This window comes from Petromyzon marinus, chromosome 1 (assembly GCF_048934315.1).
Source record: "Petromyzon marinus isolate PM22_M1 ecotype Great Lakes invasive population chromosome 1, UKy_Petmar_22M1.pri1.0, whole genome shotgun sequence".
Classification (NCBI taxonomy): domain Eukaryota; kingdom Metazoa; phylum Chordata; class Hyperoartia; order Petromyzontiformes; family Petromyzontidae; genus Petromyzon; species Petromyzon marinus.
The window spans coordinates 15,811,786-15,830,721 of NC_133667.1; the positions used below are offsets into that span (position 1 = coordinate 15,811,786).

Here is an 18,936-nt window from a genome sequence, read left to right on the forward strand (position 1 = left end):
TGTGTACACGCGGTGTCCTGTGTTTGTGTTGTGTGTCTGTGCGTGTGCGTGTCTGTGTGTGCGCGTGCGTGTTTGTGTGTGTGCGTGTTTGTGTGTGCGCGTGCGTGTCTGTGTGTGTGTGCGTGTCTGTGTGTGTGTGCGTGTCTGTGTGCGCGTGCATGTTTGTGTGTGGGCGTGCGCTTCTGTGTGTGCGGGCGTGCATGTCTGTGTGTGCGCGTGCATGTCTGTGTGCGTGTCTGTGTGTGTGCGCGTCTGTGTGTGCGCGTGTTCGTGTCTCCGTGTGCGTGCGTGTGTGCGTGTCTGTGTGTGTCCATGTGTGTGTGCGTGTGTGCGTGTCTGTGTGTCCATGTGTGTGTGCGTGCATGCGCGTGCGTGTCTGTGTGTGTGCGTCTGTGCGCGTGCGTGTCTGTGTGTGCGTGTCTGTGCGCGTGCGTGTCTGTGTGTGCGTGTCTGTGCGCGTGCGTGTCCGTGTGTGCGTGTCTGTGCGCGTGCGTGTCCGTATGTGCGTGTCTGTGTGCGTGCGTGTCTGTGTGCGTGCGTGTCTGTGTGCGTGCGCGTCTATGTGTGTGTGTGTCTGTGTGTGTGCGCGTCTGTGTGTGCGCATGTTCGTGTCTCCGTGTGCGTGCGTGTGTGCGTGTCTGTGTGTGTCCATGTGTGTGTGCGTGTGTGCGTGTCTGTGTGTCCATGTGTGTGTGCGTGCAAGCGCGTGCGTGTCTGTGTGTGTGCGTCTATGTGTGTGCGCGTCTGTGCGCGTGCGTGTCTGTGTGTGCGCGTGCGGTTCTGTGTGCGTGTTCCTGCATGTCTGTGTGTGCGTGCGTGTCTGTGTGTGTGTGCATCTGTTGTGCGGCTGCGCGTCTGTGTGCGCGTGCGTGCGTGTCTGTGTGTGCGCATGCGTGTCTGCGTATCCGCGGGCATTTCTGTGTGCGCGTGTGTGCATGTCTGTGTGTTCGTGTCTGCGTGCGTATGTGCGTGTCTGTGTGTGTCCATGTGTGTGTGTGCATGAGTGTTTGTAGGTGTGTGGGCAAGGCTGCGATGGCTGGGTCATGTAGCCCGCATGCCCAGCCACCGCATGCCGAAACAGCTTTTGTTCGGCCGGATCGAGGGGATAAACGGGCGCGGCACGGGCTAGAGAACAGATGGAGTGATGTGGTACAGGAGGACGTGGAGCTGAGTGGACTTGCCGATGACTGGTACCAGCGGTGTCAAGATCGGCCTCTGTGGAGGAGGCTCGTGATGGGACGATATTACTGGGCAGTTGGAGGCAGTCGCCCTCCAACAACAACGGAGGGCGGAGGAGCGACGCTCACAACAACGAGCGGAGCGCCGGGTGGCTAAAGCACAGCCAGTTTGGCACAGTAGGGGTCACAGGTGGTGCATCAGCCAGTCATCTCAGTCAGTCGATCCGTGGCACCTGGGTCGGTCCCGTGACCTCCTGCCAGCGGGCGTTCGACACTCCACGTGGCCTCAAGGTGCACATGGCCTGGCACAAGCGTCCTGGTGACGTCACTGCCACTTAGTGGCGAATGGCGGTTGTTATGTAGGTGTGTGTGTAGGTGTGTGTGTGCATGAGTGTGTGTAGGTGGAAGGATGCCCTGGTGGTCCCCCTCTTTAAGAAGGGGGACCGCACAGACTGTAACTACAGGGGCATCTCACTCCTCAGTGTGCCGGGAAAGGTCCTGGCAAGGATTATTCAACATCGCCTCGCCAGGCACGCTGAGGAGAGGCTTGCGGAGCCCCAATGCGGTTGTAGGAAAGGGCGGTCCTGCACAGATGCCATATTTTCTGTCCGTCTGGTACAGCAGAGGTGTAGGGAATTCCAACAAGACCTCCACCTCTGCTTTATTGACCTGGTCAAGGCCTATGATACCATTAGTATGCCTGGGCTCTGGGTTGTTCTTCGTGCTTTTGGAGTCCCTGACCCTCTGCTCACGATCATTAAGGACCTTCATGATGGTGAGCGGACCCGGGTAAAACTACGTTGCCGGGAGTCAGAGCCATTCCCTGTACACCTTGGGGTGCGACAGGGATGTCCTCTGGCTCCCACATTATTTAACATCTATTTTGACCACGTATTTCGTGAAGCCTTCAATAGCTGTACCGGGGGAATCTCCATTTGGTACAGATATAATGGGAGGCTGATCGATGCCCGGGTGCGGTCAAGGGATGGCTCCCTATTGCTCAACCACGTTATGTATGCTGATGATTTGGTAATAGCTGCTCATTAAGAGGAGGAGTAGGAGACGCTGCTGCTGAGACTGGAGTGTGCCACTAAGAGATGGGGCCTTATCATCAGCCCCACCAAAACTAAGCACCTGTCTGGGTATTTTGTACCATCGGACACTCCACCCCCACAACCCCCAATCGGTGATGCGGCAGTTGTGGAGAGAGTGGAGAGTTTCCCATACCTGGGAAGTGTGCTTATGACTGGCTCCAGTTTAACAGCAGAGGTCTCACTCTGAATCAGTCGAGCGGCAATATCTTTTCATCGGTTGCGTAACGCTGTGTGGAAACTACCTAGTCTGTCGCTGCGCACTAAGCTTCAGGTCTTCTCGGCCACGGTCATTCCCTCCCTTCTCTACGCTTGCGAAATGTGGACCCCCTTAATGGAGCATCTTCGCCGGTTGGAAACATTTAGGCTGGCCTGCCTACGATCCATCCTGGGTTTATCCAGGCTGGATTGTGTGAGGAGCTCAAAAATCCTTGAAAGATCTGGGCAAGGTCCCATCAGTGAGCTCCTCCGGCAGGCAAGGCTGCGTTGGCTGGGTCATGTAGCCCGCATGCCTAGCCACCGCATGCCCAAACAGCTTTTGTTCGGCCAGATCGAGGGGGCTAAACGGGCGCGGCACGGGCTAGAGAAGAGATGGAGTGATGTGGTACAGGAGGACGTGGAGCTGAGTGGACTTGCCGATGACTGGTAGCAGCGGTGTCAAGATCGGCCTCTGTGGAGGAGGCTCGTGAAGGACGCTATTGGGCAGTTGGAGGCAGTCGCTCTCCACCAACAACGGAGAGCGGAGGAGCGACGCTCACAACAACGAGCGGAGCGCGGGTGGCTAAAGCACAGCAGGTTGGCACAGTAGAGGGCACAGGTGGTGCACCAGCCAGTCATCTCAGTCATCTCAGTCAGTCGACCCGTGGCACCTGGGTCTGCCCCGTGACCTCCTGCGCGCGGGCGTTCGACACTTCACGTGGCCTCAAGGTGCACATGGCCTGGCACAAGCGTCATGGTGACGTCACCGCCACTTAGTGGCGAATGGCGGTTGTAGGTGTGTGTGTAGGTGTGTGTGTAGGTGTGTGTGTGTGCGGGCAGCGGTGGTGTGGTAGTGGTTAGCGCTACACTGCGCTACGAACCCGGCAACCCAAGTTCGATTCCCGCTCACGGCCAACACCACCAGTGACAATTATCTGAACCGGTCCTGGGCCTTTCCTAGGCCGACTCAGCCTCAAATGAGTACCTGGTGCAGTGTGTAGTAAACATCGCCACTGGGGAGACAAAGGCGGCCGAGCGTGGTGCTGGCCACACACCCCCTCGTGTGCCACAGCGCCGGCCTTCATAGGTGCTGCTCGCTAACAGCACTTGCCCCGACAGTCTGTTAGAGGCTACACGGGGGATCTTTGTCTTTGTCGCCTTCATAGGTGCTGCTGCTACTCGCTAACAGCACTTGCCCCGACAGTCTGCTAGAGGCTACACGGGGGATATTTGTCTTTGTCTCCTTCATAGGCGCTGCTGCTACTCGCTAACAGCACTTGCCCCGACAGTCTGTTAGAGGCTACACGGGGGATCTTTGTCTTTGTCGCCTTCATAGGCGCTGCTGCTACTCGCTAACAGCACTTGCCCCGACAGTCTGTTACAGGCTACACAGGGGATCTTTGTCTTTGTCTCCTTCATAGGCGCTGCTGCTACTCGCTAACAGCACTTGCCCCGACAGTCTGTTAGAGGCTACACGGGGGATCTTTGTCTTTGTCTCCTTCATAGGTGCTGCTGCTACTCATTAACAGCACTTGCCCCGACAGTCTGTTAGAGGCGACACGGGGGATCTTTGTCTTTTGTACATTCACAGACACGTGTGTGTGTGTGTGTCCTCTCTCTCTCTCACACACACGCAAGACAAAGGTGACCCATGTAGCCTGTACAGGTTGTCGGCGGCGGCAAGTGCTGTCCTTAGTACGCACACACACACACACACACAGGTGGAGAGGTGGTGAGCGTGCCAGGCTAGGTGCATACACTCACTGGTGCTGATGAGGAACTGGTTTGAGAGGCCCGGGTGATCGACGTCGTGAATGGCGCTCGCGAACAACGCCGCCAAGATCTCCAGGTCTGTAAACACCGCCTGGCAAACACAAACAACAACAACACACATAGAGAGAGACTCAGTACCAGGCGCACCACCCTCATGCATGCGTCCGTGTGTGTGTGTGTACGTGCGTGTGTGTGTGTACGTGTGTGTGTGTGTGTGTACGCGTGCGTGTTTGTGTGTACGTGTGTGTGTACGTGTGTGTATGTGTGTGTGTGTACGTGAGTGTGTGCGTGTACGTGCGTGTGTGTGTGTATGTGCGTGTGTGTGTATGTGCGTGTGTGTGTGCGTGTGTACGTGTGTGTGTGTACGTGTGTATGTGTGTGTATGTGTGTACGTGTGTGTGTGTGTACATGTGTGTGTATGTGTGTGTGTGTGTATGTGTGCGTGTACGTGCGTGTGTGTGTGTACGTGTGTGTGTATGTGTGTGTATGTGTGTGTGTGTACGTGTGTGTGTGTGTGTGTATGTGTGTACGTGTGTGTACGTGTGTGTGTACGTGTACGTGTGTACGTGTGTGTACGTGTGTACGTGTACGTGTGTACGTGTGTGCGTGCGTACGTCGAGGGCGGGCGTGGAGAGCAGCACGTGCGTGGACTGCGCGACATCTGCGGCGTGCAGGCTGTTGTGGTAGGCCACGTCCGCGTGGTAGTGGTCCTCCAGGGTCATCACGTAGGCCAGGAACGTGTCCACGGGGATGCGGAACGTCTTGAGCAGCTCACGCTCCTGCGGGGGGGGGGTCACGGGGGGGGTCACGGGTGGGGGGTCACGGGGGGGTCACGGGGGGGTCACGGGGGGATCACGGGGAGGGTCACGGGGGGGTGGGGTGAGAGCTGCGGTGATGAAGGTTGAATGGAGGCTTCGACAGAAAGTCTTATTTTGATTAAATGGAGAGTGAGTGAGCGAGTGAGCGAGCGTGCCGGTGAGCAAGTGATTGTGTGGGTGGGTGAGTGGGTGAGTGAGTGAGCTGGTGAGTGAGTGAGTGAGTGAATGAGTGAGCTGGTGAGCGAGCTGGTGAGTGAGCTGGTGAGTGAATGAGTGAGCTGGTGAGCGAGCTGGTGAGTGAGTGAGCTGGTGAGTGAGTGGGTTATTGAGCAGGTGAGTGAGTGGGTGATTGGATGAGTGAGTGAGTGAATGAGTGAGCTGGTGACTGAGTGGGTTATTGAGCAGGTGAGTGAGTGGGTGATTGGATGAGTGAGTGAATGAGTGAGCTGGTGAGCAAGCTAGTGAGTGAATGAGTGAGCTGGTGAGTGATAGACTGGATGAGTGAGTGAATGAGTGAGCTGGTGAGTGAGTGGGTTATTGAGCAGGTGAGCGAGTGAGTGACTGGATGAGTGAGTGAATTAGCGAGCTGGTGAGCGAGCTGGTGAGTGAATGAGTGAGCTGGTGAGTGAGTGAGTGAATGAGTGAGCTGGTGAGCGAGCTGGTGAGTGAGCGAGCTGGTGAGTGAATGAGTGAGCTGGTGAGCGAGCTGGTGAGTGAGCGAGCTGGTGAGTGAATGATTGAGCTGGTGAATGAGTGAGTAAGCTGGTGAGCAAGCTGGTGAGTGAGTGAGCTGGTGAGTGAGTGAGTGAGCTGGTGGGTGAGTGAGCGAGCTGGTGAGTGAATGAGTGAGCTGGTGAATGAGTGAGTAAGCTGGTGAGCAAGCTGGTGAGTGAGTGAGCTGGTGAGTGAATGAGTGAGCTGGTGAGTCAGCGAGTGAGCTGGTGAGTCAGCGAGTGAGCTGGTGAGTGAGTGAGCTGGTGAGCGAGCTGGTGAGTGAGCTGGTGAGCGAGCTGTTGAGTGAGTGAGCGGGTGGGGTGAGCGACTCACCTGGAAGATGGTGTACATGAGCACAGTGAGCGGTCGCCCTCCGGAGTATTCGGCGATCTTGAAGATGTTGAGGCCCCAGCGATTTATATCGTCCATCTCCTGCAACATCATCACCGACATCACCACCAACATCACCACCGACATCACCACCAACATCACCACCGACATCACCACTGACATCACCACCGACATCACCACCGACATCACCACCGACATCACCACTGACATCACCACCGACATCACCACCGACATCACCCCCAACATGACCATCAACATCACCATCGACATCACCACCAACATCACCACCAACATCACCACCAACATCACCACCAACATCACCACCTCCGACATCACCACCACCAACATCACCACCATCAATACCACCATCGTCACCATCAATACCACCGTCACCATCGCCACCATCAATACCACCACCAATATCACCATCACCACCATCAATACCACTATCGCCACCATCAATACCAGTGTCACCATCGCCATCATCAATACCACCATCGCCACCCCCATCGCCACCCCCATCAAAACAACCATCACCACCATCACCACCATCCCCATCGCCACCCCCATCATAACAACCATCACCACCATCATCACCACCACCACCACCATCAGTGAGCGAGCGAGCCAGCGAGCGGGTGGACGGCTGAGCGAGCGGATGCGCGAGCAAGTGGGTGAGTGAGCGAGCGGTCGTGTGAGTGAGCGAGCAGGGGAGTGAGCGGGTGAGCGAGTGACTGAGTTGACAGGTGAGCTGGTGAGCGAGTGAGTGAGCGAGTGAGCTGGTGAGCGAGTGAGCTGGTGAGCGAGTGAGCCGGTGAGCGAGTGAGCTGGTGAGCGAGTGAGCCGGTGAGCGAGTGAGCCGGTGAGCCGGTGAGCTGGTGAGCGAGTGAGCCGGTGAGCCGGTGAGCTGGTGAGCGAGTGAGCGTTGCGTACGCTGGCTAGCGAGTGAGCTGGTGAGCGAGTGAGCTGGTGAGCGAGTGAGCCGGTGAGCGAGTGAGCCGGTGAGGGAGTGAGCGGGTGAGCGAGCGGGTGAACGAGTGACTGAGTTGACAGGTGAGCTGGTGAGCGAGTGAGCTGGTGAGTGAGCCAGTGAGGGAGTGAGCCGGTGAGCGAGCGAGCTGGTGAGCCGGTGAGCCGGTGAGCTGACGAGCGAGTGAGCGAGTGAGCGAGTGAGCGAGTGAGCTGGTGAGCGAGTGAGCTGGTGAGCGAGTGAGCGTTGCGTACGCTGGCTAGCGAGTGAGCTGGTGAGCTGGTGAGCGTTGCGTACGCTGGCTAGCGAGTGAGCTGGTGAGCGAGTGAGCTGGTGAGTGAGCTGGTGAGCATTGCGTACGCTGGCTAGCGAGTGAGCGAGTGAGCCGGTGAGCGAGTGAGCTGGTGAGCGAGCGAGTGAGCTGGTGAGCGAGCGAGTGAGCGTTGCGTACGCTGGCTAGCAGCTCCTCGTGCGGGGCGGCGGTGCCGAAGCGAGGCAGGGTGGACTGCACGGTGGACTGCGTGAGGGACGAGCTGTGGGTGAGGCGCCGCACGCCGCTGATCTGAGACATGGGCTGCTGGCGACGTTTCTTCATCTCCTCCTTCTGCGCGAGCGACGGGATGTCCACCTCGTGCTGCTTGTCTGTGGCGGGGGCGGGGTGGACACGGGGGGGTGGACACGGGGGGGTGGACACGGGGAGGGGTGGACACGGTGGGGGGTGGACACGGTGGGGGGGGCGAGACAGACACGGGGATATGAATGATACAGGGAGACACGGGTAGACACGGGGAGAGAGAGAGAGATAAACAAAGATAGAGAGAGATAGAGAGGGAGAGAGATAGAGAGGGGGAGTGAGGGAGAGAGATAAAGAGGGGGAGTGAGGGAGATAGAGAGAGGGAGAGAGGGAGATAGAGAGGGGAAGAGAGGGAGAGATAGAGAGAGAGGGAGAGATAGATGGAGAGAGATAGAGAGATAGATGGAGAGAGATAGGGAGAGAGAGAGACAGAGAGAGATAGAGAGAGAGAGAGAGATAGGGAGAGAGAGATAGAGAGAGGGAGAGATAGAGATGGGGAGAGAGGGAGAAAGAGAGGGTAGAGATAGAGAGGGGGAGAGAGAGAGAGGGGGAGAGAGATAGGGAGAGAGATAGAGAGAGATAGAGAGAGATAGAGAGGGAGAGAGATAGAGAGGGAGAGAGGGGGAGAGAGGGAGAGATAGAGAGAGATAGGGAGAGAGATAGAGAGAGATAGAGAGAGATAGAGAGGGAGAGAGATAGAGGGGGAGAGAGGGGGAGAGAGGAAGAGATAGAGAGAGACAGAAAGAGATAGAGAAAGACAGACAAAGATAGAGAGAGAAAGATAAGGAGAGAGATAGGGAGAGAGATAGAGGCAGGCACGTACCCAGGAAGGTGGAGGAGATGTACTCAGACACCTGGTTTCCCGAGCGACTCATCTCTGAAAGGTGATTCAGCTCCCGGTTCAAGATTCTCCGGAACTACTCACGCACACAGAGACACACACAGAGACACATACACACAGAGACACACACACACACACACAGAGATACATACACACACAGAGACACATACACACACAGAGATACACACAGAAACACACACAGAGACACATACACACAGAGACACACACACACAGAGATACATACACACACAGAGACACATACACACACAGAGATACACACAGAAACACACACAGAGACATACACAGAGATACATACACACACAGAGACACATACAGAGACACATACACACACAGAGACATACACACACAGAGACACACACACAGAGACACACACAGAGACACATACACACACAGAAACACACACAGAGACACACACAGAGACACACACACAGAGACACATACACACAGAGACACACACACAGAGACACATACAGAGATGCATACACACACACGCACAGAGACACACACAGAGACACATACACACACAGAAACACACAGAGACACACACACAGAGACACATACACACACAGAGACACACACACATACAGAGACACACACAGAGACACATACACACACAGAAATACACACAGAGATACATACACACACAGAGACACACACACACACACAGAGATACACACAGAGATACATACAACAACAACAACCGCCATTCGCCACTAAGTGGCGGTGACGTCACCACGACGCTTGTGCCAGGCTATGTGCACCCTGAGGCCACGTGAAGTGTCAAACGCCCGCTGGTAGGAGGTCACGGGGCAGACCCAGGTGCCACGGGTCGACTGACTGAGATGACTGGCTGATGCACCACCTGTGCCCCCTACTGTGCCAACCTGCTGTGCTTTAGCCACCCGGCGCTCTGCTCGTTGTTGTGAGCGTCGCTCCTCCGCCCTCCGTTGTTGTTGGAGGGCGACTACCTCCAACTGCCCAGTAGCGTCCTTCACGAGCCTCCTCAACAGAGGCCGATCTTGACACCGCTGGTACCAGTCATCGGCGAGTCCACTCAGCTCCACGTCCTCCTGTACGATATCACTCCATCTCTTCTCTAGCCCGTGCCGCGCCCGTTTAGCCCCCCTCAATCCGGCTGAACAAAAGCTGTTTCGGCATGCGGTGGCTGGGCATGCGGGCTACATGACCTAGCCAACGCAGCCTTGCCTGCCGGAGGAGCTCACCGATGGGACCTTGCCCAGATCTTTCAAGGATTTGTGAGCTCCTTACACAATCCAGTCTGGTTAAACCCAGGATGGATCGTAGGCAGGCCGAGAAGACCTGAAGCTTAGTGCGGAGCGACAGACCAGGTAGCTTCCACACAGCGTTACGCAACCGATGAAAAGATATTGCCGCTCGACTGATTCGGAGTGAGACCTCTGCTGTTAAACTGGAGCAGATACATACACACAGATACACACAGAGACGCATACACACAGAGATACACACAGAGACGCATACACACAGATATACACACACACAGAGACGCATACACACAGAAACACACAGAGACGCATACACACAGATACACACAGAGATACACACAGAGATACACACAGAGACGCATACACACAGATATACACACACACACACAGATACACACAGAGACGCATACACACAGAGACGCATACACACAGAGACGCATACACACAGATACACACAGAGATACACACAGAGATACACACACAGAGATACACACACACACGCACAGGGACACACACGCACACACAGAGAGAGAGAATCTGGTGACAGGGTGTGTCCGAGTGTCCCCGGGGCTGCACCTTGTTACTCGCCATCTCGCTGACGGAGCGGTGGGTCTGGATGGTCTCCAGCTGGTCCAGACACCAGTCCAGCTCCTCCATCGTCTCCAGCGCCAGCTTCTGGTAGCCGTCATCTGTCGCCAGGGGGAGAGACACGCGGGGAGAGACACGCGGGGAGACACGCGGGGAGAGACACGCGGGGAGACACGGGGAGAGACACGCGGGGAGACACAGGGAGAGACACGCGGGGAGAGACACGCGTGGAGACACGGGGTGAGACACGCGGGGAGAGACACGGGGAGAGACACGCGGGGAGAGACACGGGGAGACACGGGGAGAGACGGAGGGAATCCGTGAGACGTGGGGGAGTCACAGACAGGCGTAGGGAGGCCATTGTCTAACTCTTCTGCATCTCTCTGTGTCTCTCTCCGTGTTACTCTGTGCGTGTCTCTCCGTGTATCTCTGTGTGCGTCTCTCCGTGTATCTCTGTGTGTGTCTCTCTCTCTCCGTGTTACTCTGTTTCTCTCTCCGTGTTACTCTGTGTGTGTGTCTCTCTCTCTCCGTGTTACTCTGTGTGTGTGTCTCTCTCTCTCTCTGTGTTACTCTGCGTGTGTCTCCGTCTCTGCAGAGTCTAGCTTCCCCAACTCCCTCCACCACCATCTGGACAGTTCCCAACACCCCCCACCCCGTGTCTCTCATCATCATCATCACGGTGGCTAGGAGATGTCGACTACCTCGCCTGGAATACAGGAGGTCGTGGGTTCGATCCCGACCCTGACGCCTGCTGCTGCTGTATATTTGAGTCTGCGTGTCTCTCTCTCTCATCATCATCATCACGGTGGCTAGGAGATGTTGACTACCTCGCCTGGTGTACAGGAGGTCGTGGGTTCGATCCCGACCCTGACGCCTGCTGCTGCTGCTGTATATTTGGAGTTTGCGTCTCTCTCTCTCTCTCTCCCCGTGGTCGCGTGGATTTTTCTCCGGGTCCTCCGATATTTCCCCTCGACATTTAGAATCAACGTCACCACGCGTTGTAGAGTTATTTGGCTGCTGCTATGAATGTCCACGCGATGATGATCATAAGCCAGCAACTACCATGAGCTATCAATTGTGATGGTCAGGTGGCTTCTGAAAAAGAAGCTGGATAGTAGTTCAGTGGTCGGGCCTTAACCTGGCAAAATAAAACGTAAAGTTTTTTTTTAGTTTTAAGAGGAATCTCATCTCGAAAAATGTCAGGCGGACTCACCGGACAGACTCGCCCTGTTCGCCTGAGCACCAATCGGGGAGCGCCTAGCCACGGAGATGGTGGACGAGGGGGGAAGAGAGGGGAGGGAGAGGTGGGGGAGAAGAGTCACAGGTGAGTGGGATAGTTACAGACATACAGTGAGGGAAAAAAGTATTTGATCCCCTGCCGATTTTGTACGTTTCCCCAGTGACAAAGAAATGATCAGTCTGTAATTTTAATGGTAGGTTTATTTGAACAGTGAGAGACAGAATAACAACAAGAAATATTCTTAGTTCTTTCGGTAAAGTCACATAACACAAACGGTTTGTGTTATGGTCGAAACGTCGTGAGAATTTTGTATTGTTTTATATATTTTTTATTATTTTATTGTTTCCCTTCAACGTGACTTTACCGAAAGAACTAAGAATATGAATTACTGCAGTCATGAAAGCTTTAAATCAAAACAAGAAAATCCAAAAAAACGCATGTCAAAAATGTTATAAGTTGATTTGCATTTTAATGAGGGAAATAAGTATTTGACCACCCTCTCAATCAGAAAGATTTCTGGCTCCCAGGTGTCTTTTATACAGGTAACGAGCTGAGATTAGGAGCACACTCTTAAAGGGAGTGCTCCTAATCTCAACTTGTTACCTGTATAAAAGACACCTGTCCACAGAAGCAATCATTTAATCAGATTCCAAACTCTCCACCATGGCCAAGACCAAAGAGCTCTCCAAGGATGTCAGGGACAAGATTGTAGACCTACACAAGGCTGGAATGGGCTACAAGACCATTGCCAAGCAGCTTGGTGAGAAGGTGACAAAAGTTGGTGCGATTATTCGTAAATGGAAGAAACACAAAAGAACTGTCAATCTCCCTCGGCCTGGGGCTCCGTGCTAGATCTCACCTCGTGGAGTTGCAGTGATCATGAGAACGGTGAGGAATCAGCCCAGAACTACACGGGAGGATCTTGTCAATGATCTCAAGGTAGCTGGGACCATAGTCACCAAGAAAACAATTGGTAACACACTACGCCGTGAAGGACTGAAATCTTGCATCGCCCGCAATGTCCCCCTGCTCAAGAAGCACATATACATGCCCGTCTGAAGTTTGCCAATGAAAATCTGAATGATTCAGAGGACAATTGGGTGAAAGTGTTGTGGTCAGATGAGACCAAAATGGAGCTCTTTGGCATCAACACAACTCGCCGTGTTTGGAGGAGGAGGAATGCTGCCTATGACCCCAAGAACACCATCCCCACCGTCAAATATGGAAGTGGAAACATTATGCTTTGGGGGTGTTTTTCTGCTAAGGGGACAGGACAACTTCACCCCATCAACGGGACGATGGACGGGGCCATGTACCATCAAATCTTGGGTGAGAACCTCCTTCCCTCAGCCAGGGCATTGAAAATGGGTCGTGGATGGGTATTCCAGCATGACAATGACCCAAAACACATGGCCAAGGCAACAAAGGAGTGGCTCAAGAAGAAGCACATTAAGGTCCTGGAGTGGCCTAGCCAGTCTCCAGACCTTAATCCCATAGAAAATCTGTGGAGGGAGCTGAAGGTTCGAGTTGCCAAACGTCAGCCTCGAAACCTTAATGACTTGGAGAAGATCTGCAAAGAGGAGTGGGACAAAATCCCTCCTGAGATGTGTGCAAACCTGGTGGCCAACTACAAGAAACGTCTGACCTCTGTGATTGCCAACAAGGGTTTTGCCACCAAGTACTAAGTCATATTTTGCAGAGGGGTCAAATACTTATTTCCCTCAGTAAAATGCAAATAAATGTATAACATTTTTGACATGCGTTTTTCTGGATTTTTTTGATGTTATTCTGTCTCTCACTGTTCAAATAAACCTACCATTAAAATTATACTGATCATTTCTTTGTCAGTGGGCAAACGTACAAAATCCGCAGGGGATCAAATACTTTTTTCCCTCACTGTAATACTTCACACTGGGAGAGAGACAGAGAGATAGAGAGTGGGTGGGTGAGCGGCTGGGTGAGTGAGTAAGTGGGTGAGTGGGTGAGTGTGTGAGTGGGTGGGTGCGTGAGTGGGTGGGTGGCTGAGTGGGTGGGGGAATGGGTGGGTGGGTGAGTGGGTGGGGGAGTGGGTGAGTGGGTGAGCGAGCGGGTGAGTGGGAGGGTGTGTGAGTGGGTGGGTGGGTGAGTGAGTGGGTGAGTAATCAGGTGAGCGAGTGGGCGATCAAGTGAGTGAGCGGGTGAGTGGGTCAGCGAGTGAGTGGGTCAGCGAGTGGGTGAGTCAGCAGGTGAATGGGTGAGCGAATGATTGGGGAGCGAGCTAGTGAGCGGGCGGGCGAGCGAGCAGGTGAGCGTGCGAGTGGGTGGGCGAGTGAGCGAGTGGGTGGGTGAGTGGACGAGTGAGTGGGTGAGTAGATGGCTGAGTGAGTGAGCGGGTGAGTGTTTACTTGGTGATGGCTCCCTGCACGTTGGTGAGGATGGTGAAGTTGCTCCTCACCGACCGGAGGCTGGCCAGCACCTGGGCAAACGGGGTCACGATGAGGTCATCGCCGTGCCTGCACACACAGAGACAAAGGTCCCCCGTGTAGCTTCTTAACTGTTGGGGCAAGTGCTGTTAGCGAGCACCTATGAAGGCTGGCACAGTGGCACACGAGGGGATGGGTGGCTAGCACCACGCCCGGCTGCCTTTGTCTCCCCAGTGGCGATGTTTACTACACACCGCACCAGGTACTCTTTAGAGGCTGAGTCGACCTAGGGGGAGGCCCAGGACCGGTTCAGATGATCTTCACTTGAGTTGGCCGTGAGCGGGAATCGAACTCAGGTCGCCGGGTTGGTAGCGCAGCGTAGCGCTAACCGCTGCACTACCGCTCCCCACAGACATACACACACACATAGACACAGATATAAAGACACACACAGACACATACAACAACCGCCATTCGCCACTAAGTGGCGGTGATGTCACCACGACACTTGTACCAGGCTATGAACAGATTGAGGCCACGTGAAGTGTCGAACGCCCGCTGGCAGGAGGTCACGGGGCAGACCCAGGTGCCACGGGTCGACTGACTGAGATGACTGGCTGATGCACCACCTGTGCCCCCTACTGTGCCAACCTGCTGTTCTTTAGCCACCCGGCGCTCTGCTCGTTGTTGTGAGCGTCGCTCCTCCGCCCTCCGTTGTTGTTGGAGGGCGACTACCTCCAACTGCCCAGTAGCGTCCTTCACGAGCCTCCTCCACAGAGGCCGATCTTGACACCGCTGGTACCAGTCATCGGCAAGTCCACTCAGCTCCACGTCCTCCTGTACAACATCACTCCATCTCTTCTCTAGCCCGTGCCGCGCCCGCTTAGCCCCCTCAATCCGGCCGAACAAAAGCTGTTTCGGCATGCGGTGGCTGGGCATGCGGGCTACATGACCCAGCCATCGCAGCCTTGCCCGCCGGAGGAGCTCACCGATGGGACCTTGCCCAGATCTTTCAAGGATTTGTGAGCTCCTCACAGATTCCAGTCTGGTTGAACCCAGGATGGATCGTAGGCAGGCCAGCCTAAATGTTTCTAACCGGCGAAGATGTTCCATTAGGGGGGTCCACGTTTCGCAAGCGTAGAGAAGGGAGGGAATGACCGTGGCCGAGAAGACCTGAAGCTTAGTGCGGAGCGACAGACCAGGTAGCTTCCACACAGCGTCACGCAACCGATGAAAAGATATTGCCGCTCGACTGATTCGGAGTGAGACCTCTGCTGTTAACTTGGAGCCGGTCATAAGCACACTGCCCAGGTATGGGAAACTCTCCACTCTCTCCACAACTGCCCCATCACCGATTGGAAGCCGTGGGGGTGGAGTGTCCGATGGCACAAAACACCCAGGCAGGTGCTTAGTTTTGGTGGGGCTGATGGTAAGGCGCCACCTCTTAGTGGCACGCTCCATTCTCAGCAGCAGGGTCTCCAACTCCTCCTCTGAATGAGCAGCTATTACCAAATCATCAGCATACATAACGTGGTTGAGCAATAGGGAGCCATCCCTTGACCGCACCCGGGCATCGATCAGCCTCCCATTATATCTGTACCATATGGAGATTCCCCCAGTACAGCTATTGAAGGCTTCACAAACTACGTGGTCAAAATAGATGTTAAACAATGTGGGAGCCAGAGGACATCCCTGTCGCACCCCAAGGTGTACAGGGAATGGCTCTGACTCCCGGCCACGTAGTTTTACCCGGGCCCGCTCACCATCATGAAGGTCCTTAATGATCGTGAGCAGAGCGTCAGGTACTCCAAAAGCACGAAGAACAACCCAGAGCCCAGGCCTACTGATGGTATCATAGGCCTTGACCAGGTCAATAAAGCAGAGATGTAGGTCTTGTTGGAATTCCCTACACCTCTGCTGTAGCAGACGGACAGAAAATATGGCATCTGTGCAGGACCGCCCTTTCCTGAAACCGCATTGGGGCTCCGCAAGCCTCTCCTCAGCGTGCCTGGCAAGGCGATGCTTAATAATCCTTGCCAGGACCTTTCCCGGCACACTGAGAAGTGAGATGCCCCTGTAGTTGTTACAGTCTGTGCGGTCCCTCTTCTTAAAAAGGGGGACCACCAGGGCATCCTTCCAATCCTGCGGAACCTGTTCAGTGGTCCAGAATGTTGTCATGATGTAATGTAGGGCAGTCTGTGTACAAACGCCACCCTTCCTCAGCATTTGGCTTGCGAGATCATCTCTGCCCGGTGCCTTTCCTGGTCTCAGACTCTGGATCGTCTTCAGTACTTCCTCAACAGATGGCACCTCAGCCAGCCATTCACAGGGGGTGAGTTCTTCCAATATTTGAGGCACTGCAGCCTCAGCAGGGTCATCCTCACTTTGTCCGACGATGTTTTCCAGCCTGAGGGATTTCCCCTCCCCCAGGACATCACAAAAATGCTCAGCAAATCTGCAAACCTGTTCCTGGGGGTTGGAGATTGGACCACCGTTCTTTCCCCTAATGATGGTAATAGGTGTGGTGCTGCTGGTTACTTTTTGATGGAGTTAAATAGGGATTTGTGATTGCGGGCCATTGAGGCAGACTCCATCTCCTCAGCAACCCACGACCACCACCCATCCTTGCAGCACCTCACGGCTCTACGAACCTCCGAGCGAAGGCTGCGGTAAGCCTCCTCATTCTCTGACGTGGGATGCTGTAGCCAATTAGAGTGGGCCTATCGCTTTTTTCTCAGCCAGGCTGAACACCTCCTCTGTCAGCCAGGGTCTCTGGGGAGGTCTGGACTGTGTACCCAAAGCAGCCATTGCAACTGCATGAGCCACAGTCCTAAACCTCGCCCATTTACCCTCGACATCAGGAGGAGTGGGGGACGATGCCAACCTCAGCCGCAAGCGATGATTAAATTCTCGTTTGTAACTTCCATCAGCTAGCAGAGACCAGGCCACCTTGGGGTCCTGGGTGTACATCCACCGCCGGAGTGGAAGAATGGCAGGCGCATCTTACAGATGACAAGTCGATGGTCAGAGGGCAGATCAACTCCACAGTAGGTCCTGGTGTCAAGGACATGGGCTTGCATCCGCTGGTCTGTCACTATGTAGTCCAGCAGATGTTCTTGCTTGGACCCAGCATGCATCCATGATGTTGTGTGGATGCGCCGATGCCGGAACAGCGTGTTGGTAATTACAAACCCATGGGCTGCACAAAAATCTAGCAGCCTCCTACCGTTGTTATTGAGCTGATCTGGTCCATACCCTCCAATCACTCCAGACCAGGTGCCAGTATCATGACCAACTCGGGCATTGAAGTCACCCAACATGATGACTCTATCCCGAGGGGCCACTTTAGCCAGCACCTGTGACAGGAGGTCATAGAAGGCATCTGACTCATCGGCTTTGCCTGCATCCCTCCACGGATGTTCATCTTCGGTGGGGGCATAAGTAACCACGACCACCATTCCTCGCCTCCGGTTGATGGGAAGGCGAGCCCAAATTAGCCTGGGACTTACAGCTTCCCACACCTCACCGCCACGCTCCCACGCCCCCTTCATTCTTTTGTTCCAAAGAAGAGCCACACCCTGTTGTTTGGCAGTCTGCTGCCCCGAGTAGAGGACTGTCCACCCCTCATGGTGGCAGGAGCCAGAGCCGGTGCACCGAACCTCCTGAATGCCGCAGAGATCCAGGCGGTACCGGTCTAGCTCCCGACAGAGGAGTGGCAGCCTCTCCTCCGCAGTGAGCGTTCGAACAGTCCACGTGGCCACACGAAGCGGATTTTCGTTGTTTCTGGAGGAGCCCCGAGGCCAGGAGACGTCATCGACGCCTATCCCCCCAGGGCCTCCGGCACAAGCTTATTAATAACATTTTTCAGTCGTGATTTTGTGGTAATTAATTGAAGGTGGAGGGGTCACCAGACCCTCGCACCCGTCCAGAGCCCCCCATGTGGTCGCTGTGGTGGTCACAGACGCCATGAGGGGAATCATAAATCTACATTGGCCCTCCCCCCCCATGGCACTACCCACCACAGCGTTGCCGTCAGGCACCAACGAGGAGATAGGGGGTTGACACATACACAGACACACATGGACACGCACACACATATAAAGACACACACAGACACATACACAGACACGTACACACAGACACATACACACAGGGCTTTGGGGGGGGTTTGGGGGGAGGGGCGCTTTGGGGGGGGGGGCGAGCTTTGGGGCGGGCCCACGCCACCCCCTCCCCCCACCCCTCTCTGGACGTCGCTGGCAATGTGTTGTTTAATGAATGAGTGAATGGATGAGTGAATGAATTAGTGAATGAATGAGCGAGAGAATGAGCGAGTGACAACCGCAACGCTGCGGTTCCTCCCGGCCCCGTGGGGCGAGAGTCACAGCACAAAGGTAAAGATCCCCCGCCGTGTAGCCTCGGCAGACTGTTGGGGCAAGTGCTGTTAGGAGAGAGCGGCAGCGGCGCATGGTCCTATGAAGGACCGCATGGACACACACACGTGTACACACACACACGTGTACACACACACACGTACACACACACATGTGTACACACACACACACGTACACACGTGTACACACACACGTGTACACACACGTGTACACACACACGTGCACACACACGTACACACACACGGGTACACACACACGCACGCACGCGCACGTACAAAGATAAAGATCCTCCGTATAGCCTTAACAGACTGTAGGGGCAAGTGCTGTTAGCGAGCACCTATGAAGGCCGGAACGGTACACGAGGGGGTGGGTGGCCAGCACCACGCCCGACCGCCTTTGTCTCCCCAGTGGCAATGTTTACACACCGCACCAGGTACTCATTTGAGGCTGAGTCGACCTAGGGGAGGCCCGGGACCGGTTCAGATAATCGTCACTGGTGTTGGCCGTGAGTGGGAATCGAACCCGTGTCGTCAGGTTCATAG

At 54.9% G+C, this 18,936-nt stretch overlaps 1 protein-coding gene across 3 annotated transcripts in view; it reads right to left on the reverse strand.

Moving 5' to 3' along the window:
- The window catches only part of LOC116941629 (3',5'-cyclic-AMP phosphodiesterase 4C-like), a 197,578-nt gene that overhangs the window by 67,602 nt on the left and 111,040 nt on the right, over positions 1-18,936 (reverse strand). For all 3 annotated transcript variants that reach the window (XM_076063703.1, XM_076063642.1, XM_076063586.1), the window contains 8 exons: positions 13,986-14,093; positions 11,575-11,618; positions 10,350-10,462; positions 8,491-8,584; positions 7,545-7,735; positions 6,106-6,204; positions 4,855-5,019; positions 4,232-4,331 (listed from right to left, as the gene is read on the reverse strand). In XM_076063703.1, the coding sequence (XP_075919818.1) occupies positions 4,232-4,331; positions 4,855-5,019; positions 6,106-6,204; positions 7,545-7,735; positions 8,491-8,584; positions 10,350-10,462; positions 11,575-11,618; positions 13,986-14,093 (914 nt within the window). The remainder of the gene's footprint in view (positions 1-4,231; positions 4,332-4,854; positions 5,020-6,105; positions 6,205-7,544; positions 7,736-8,490; positions 8,585-10,349; positions 10,463-11,574; positions 11,619-13,985; positions 14,094-18,936) is intronic.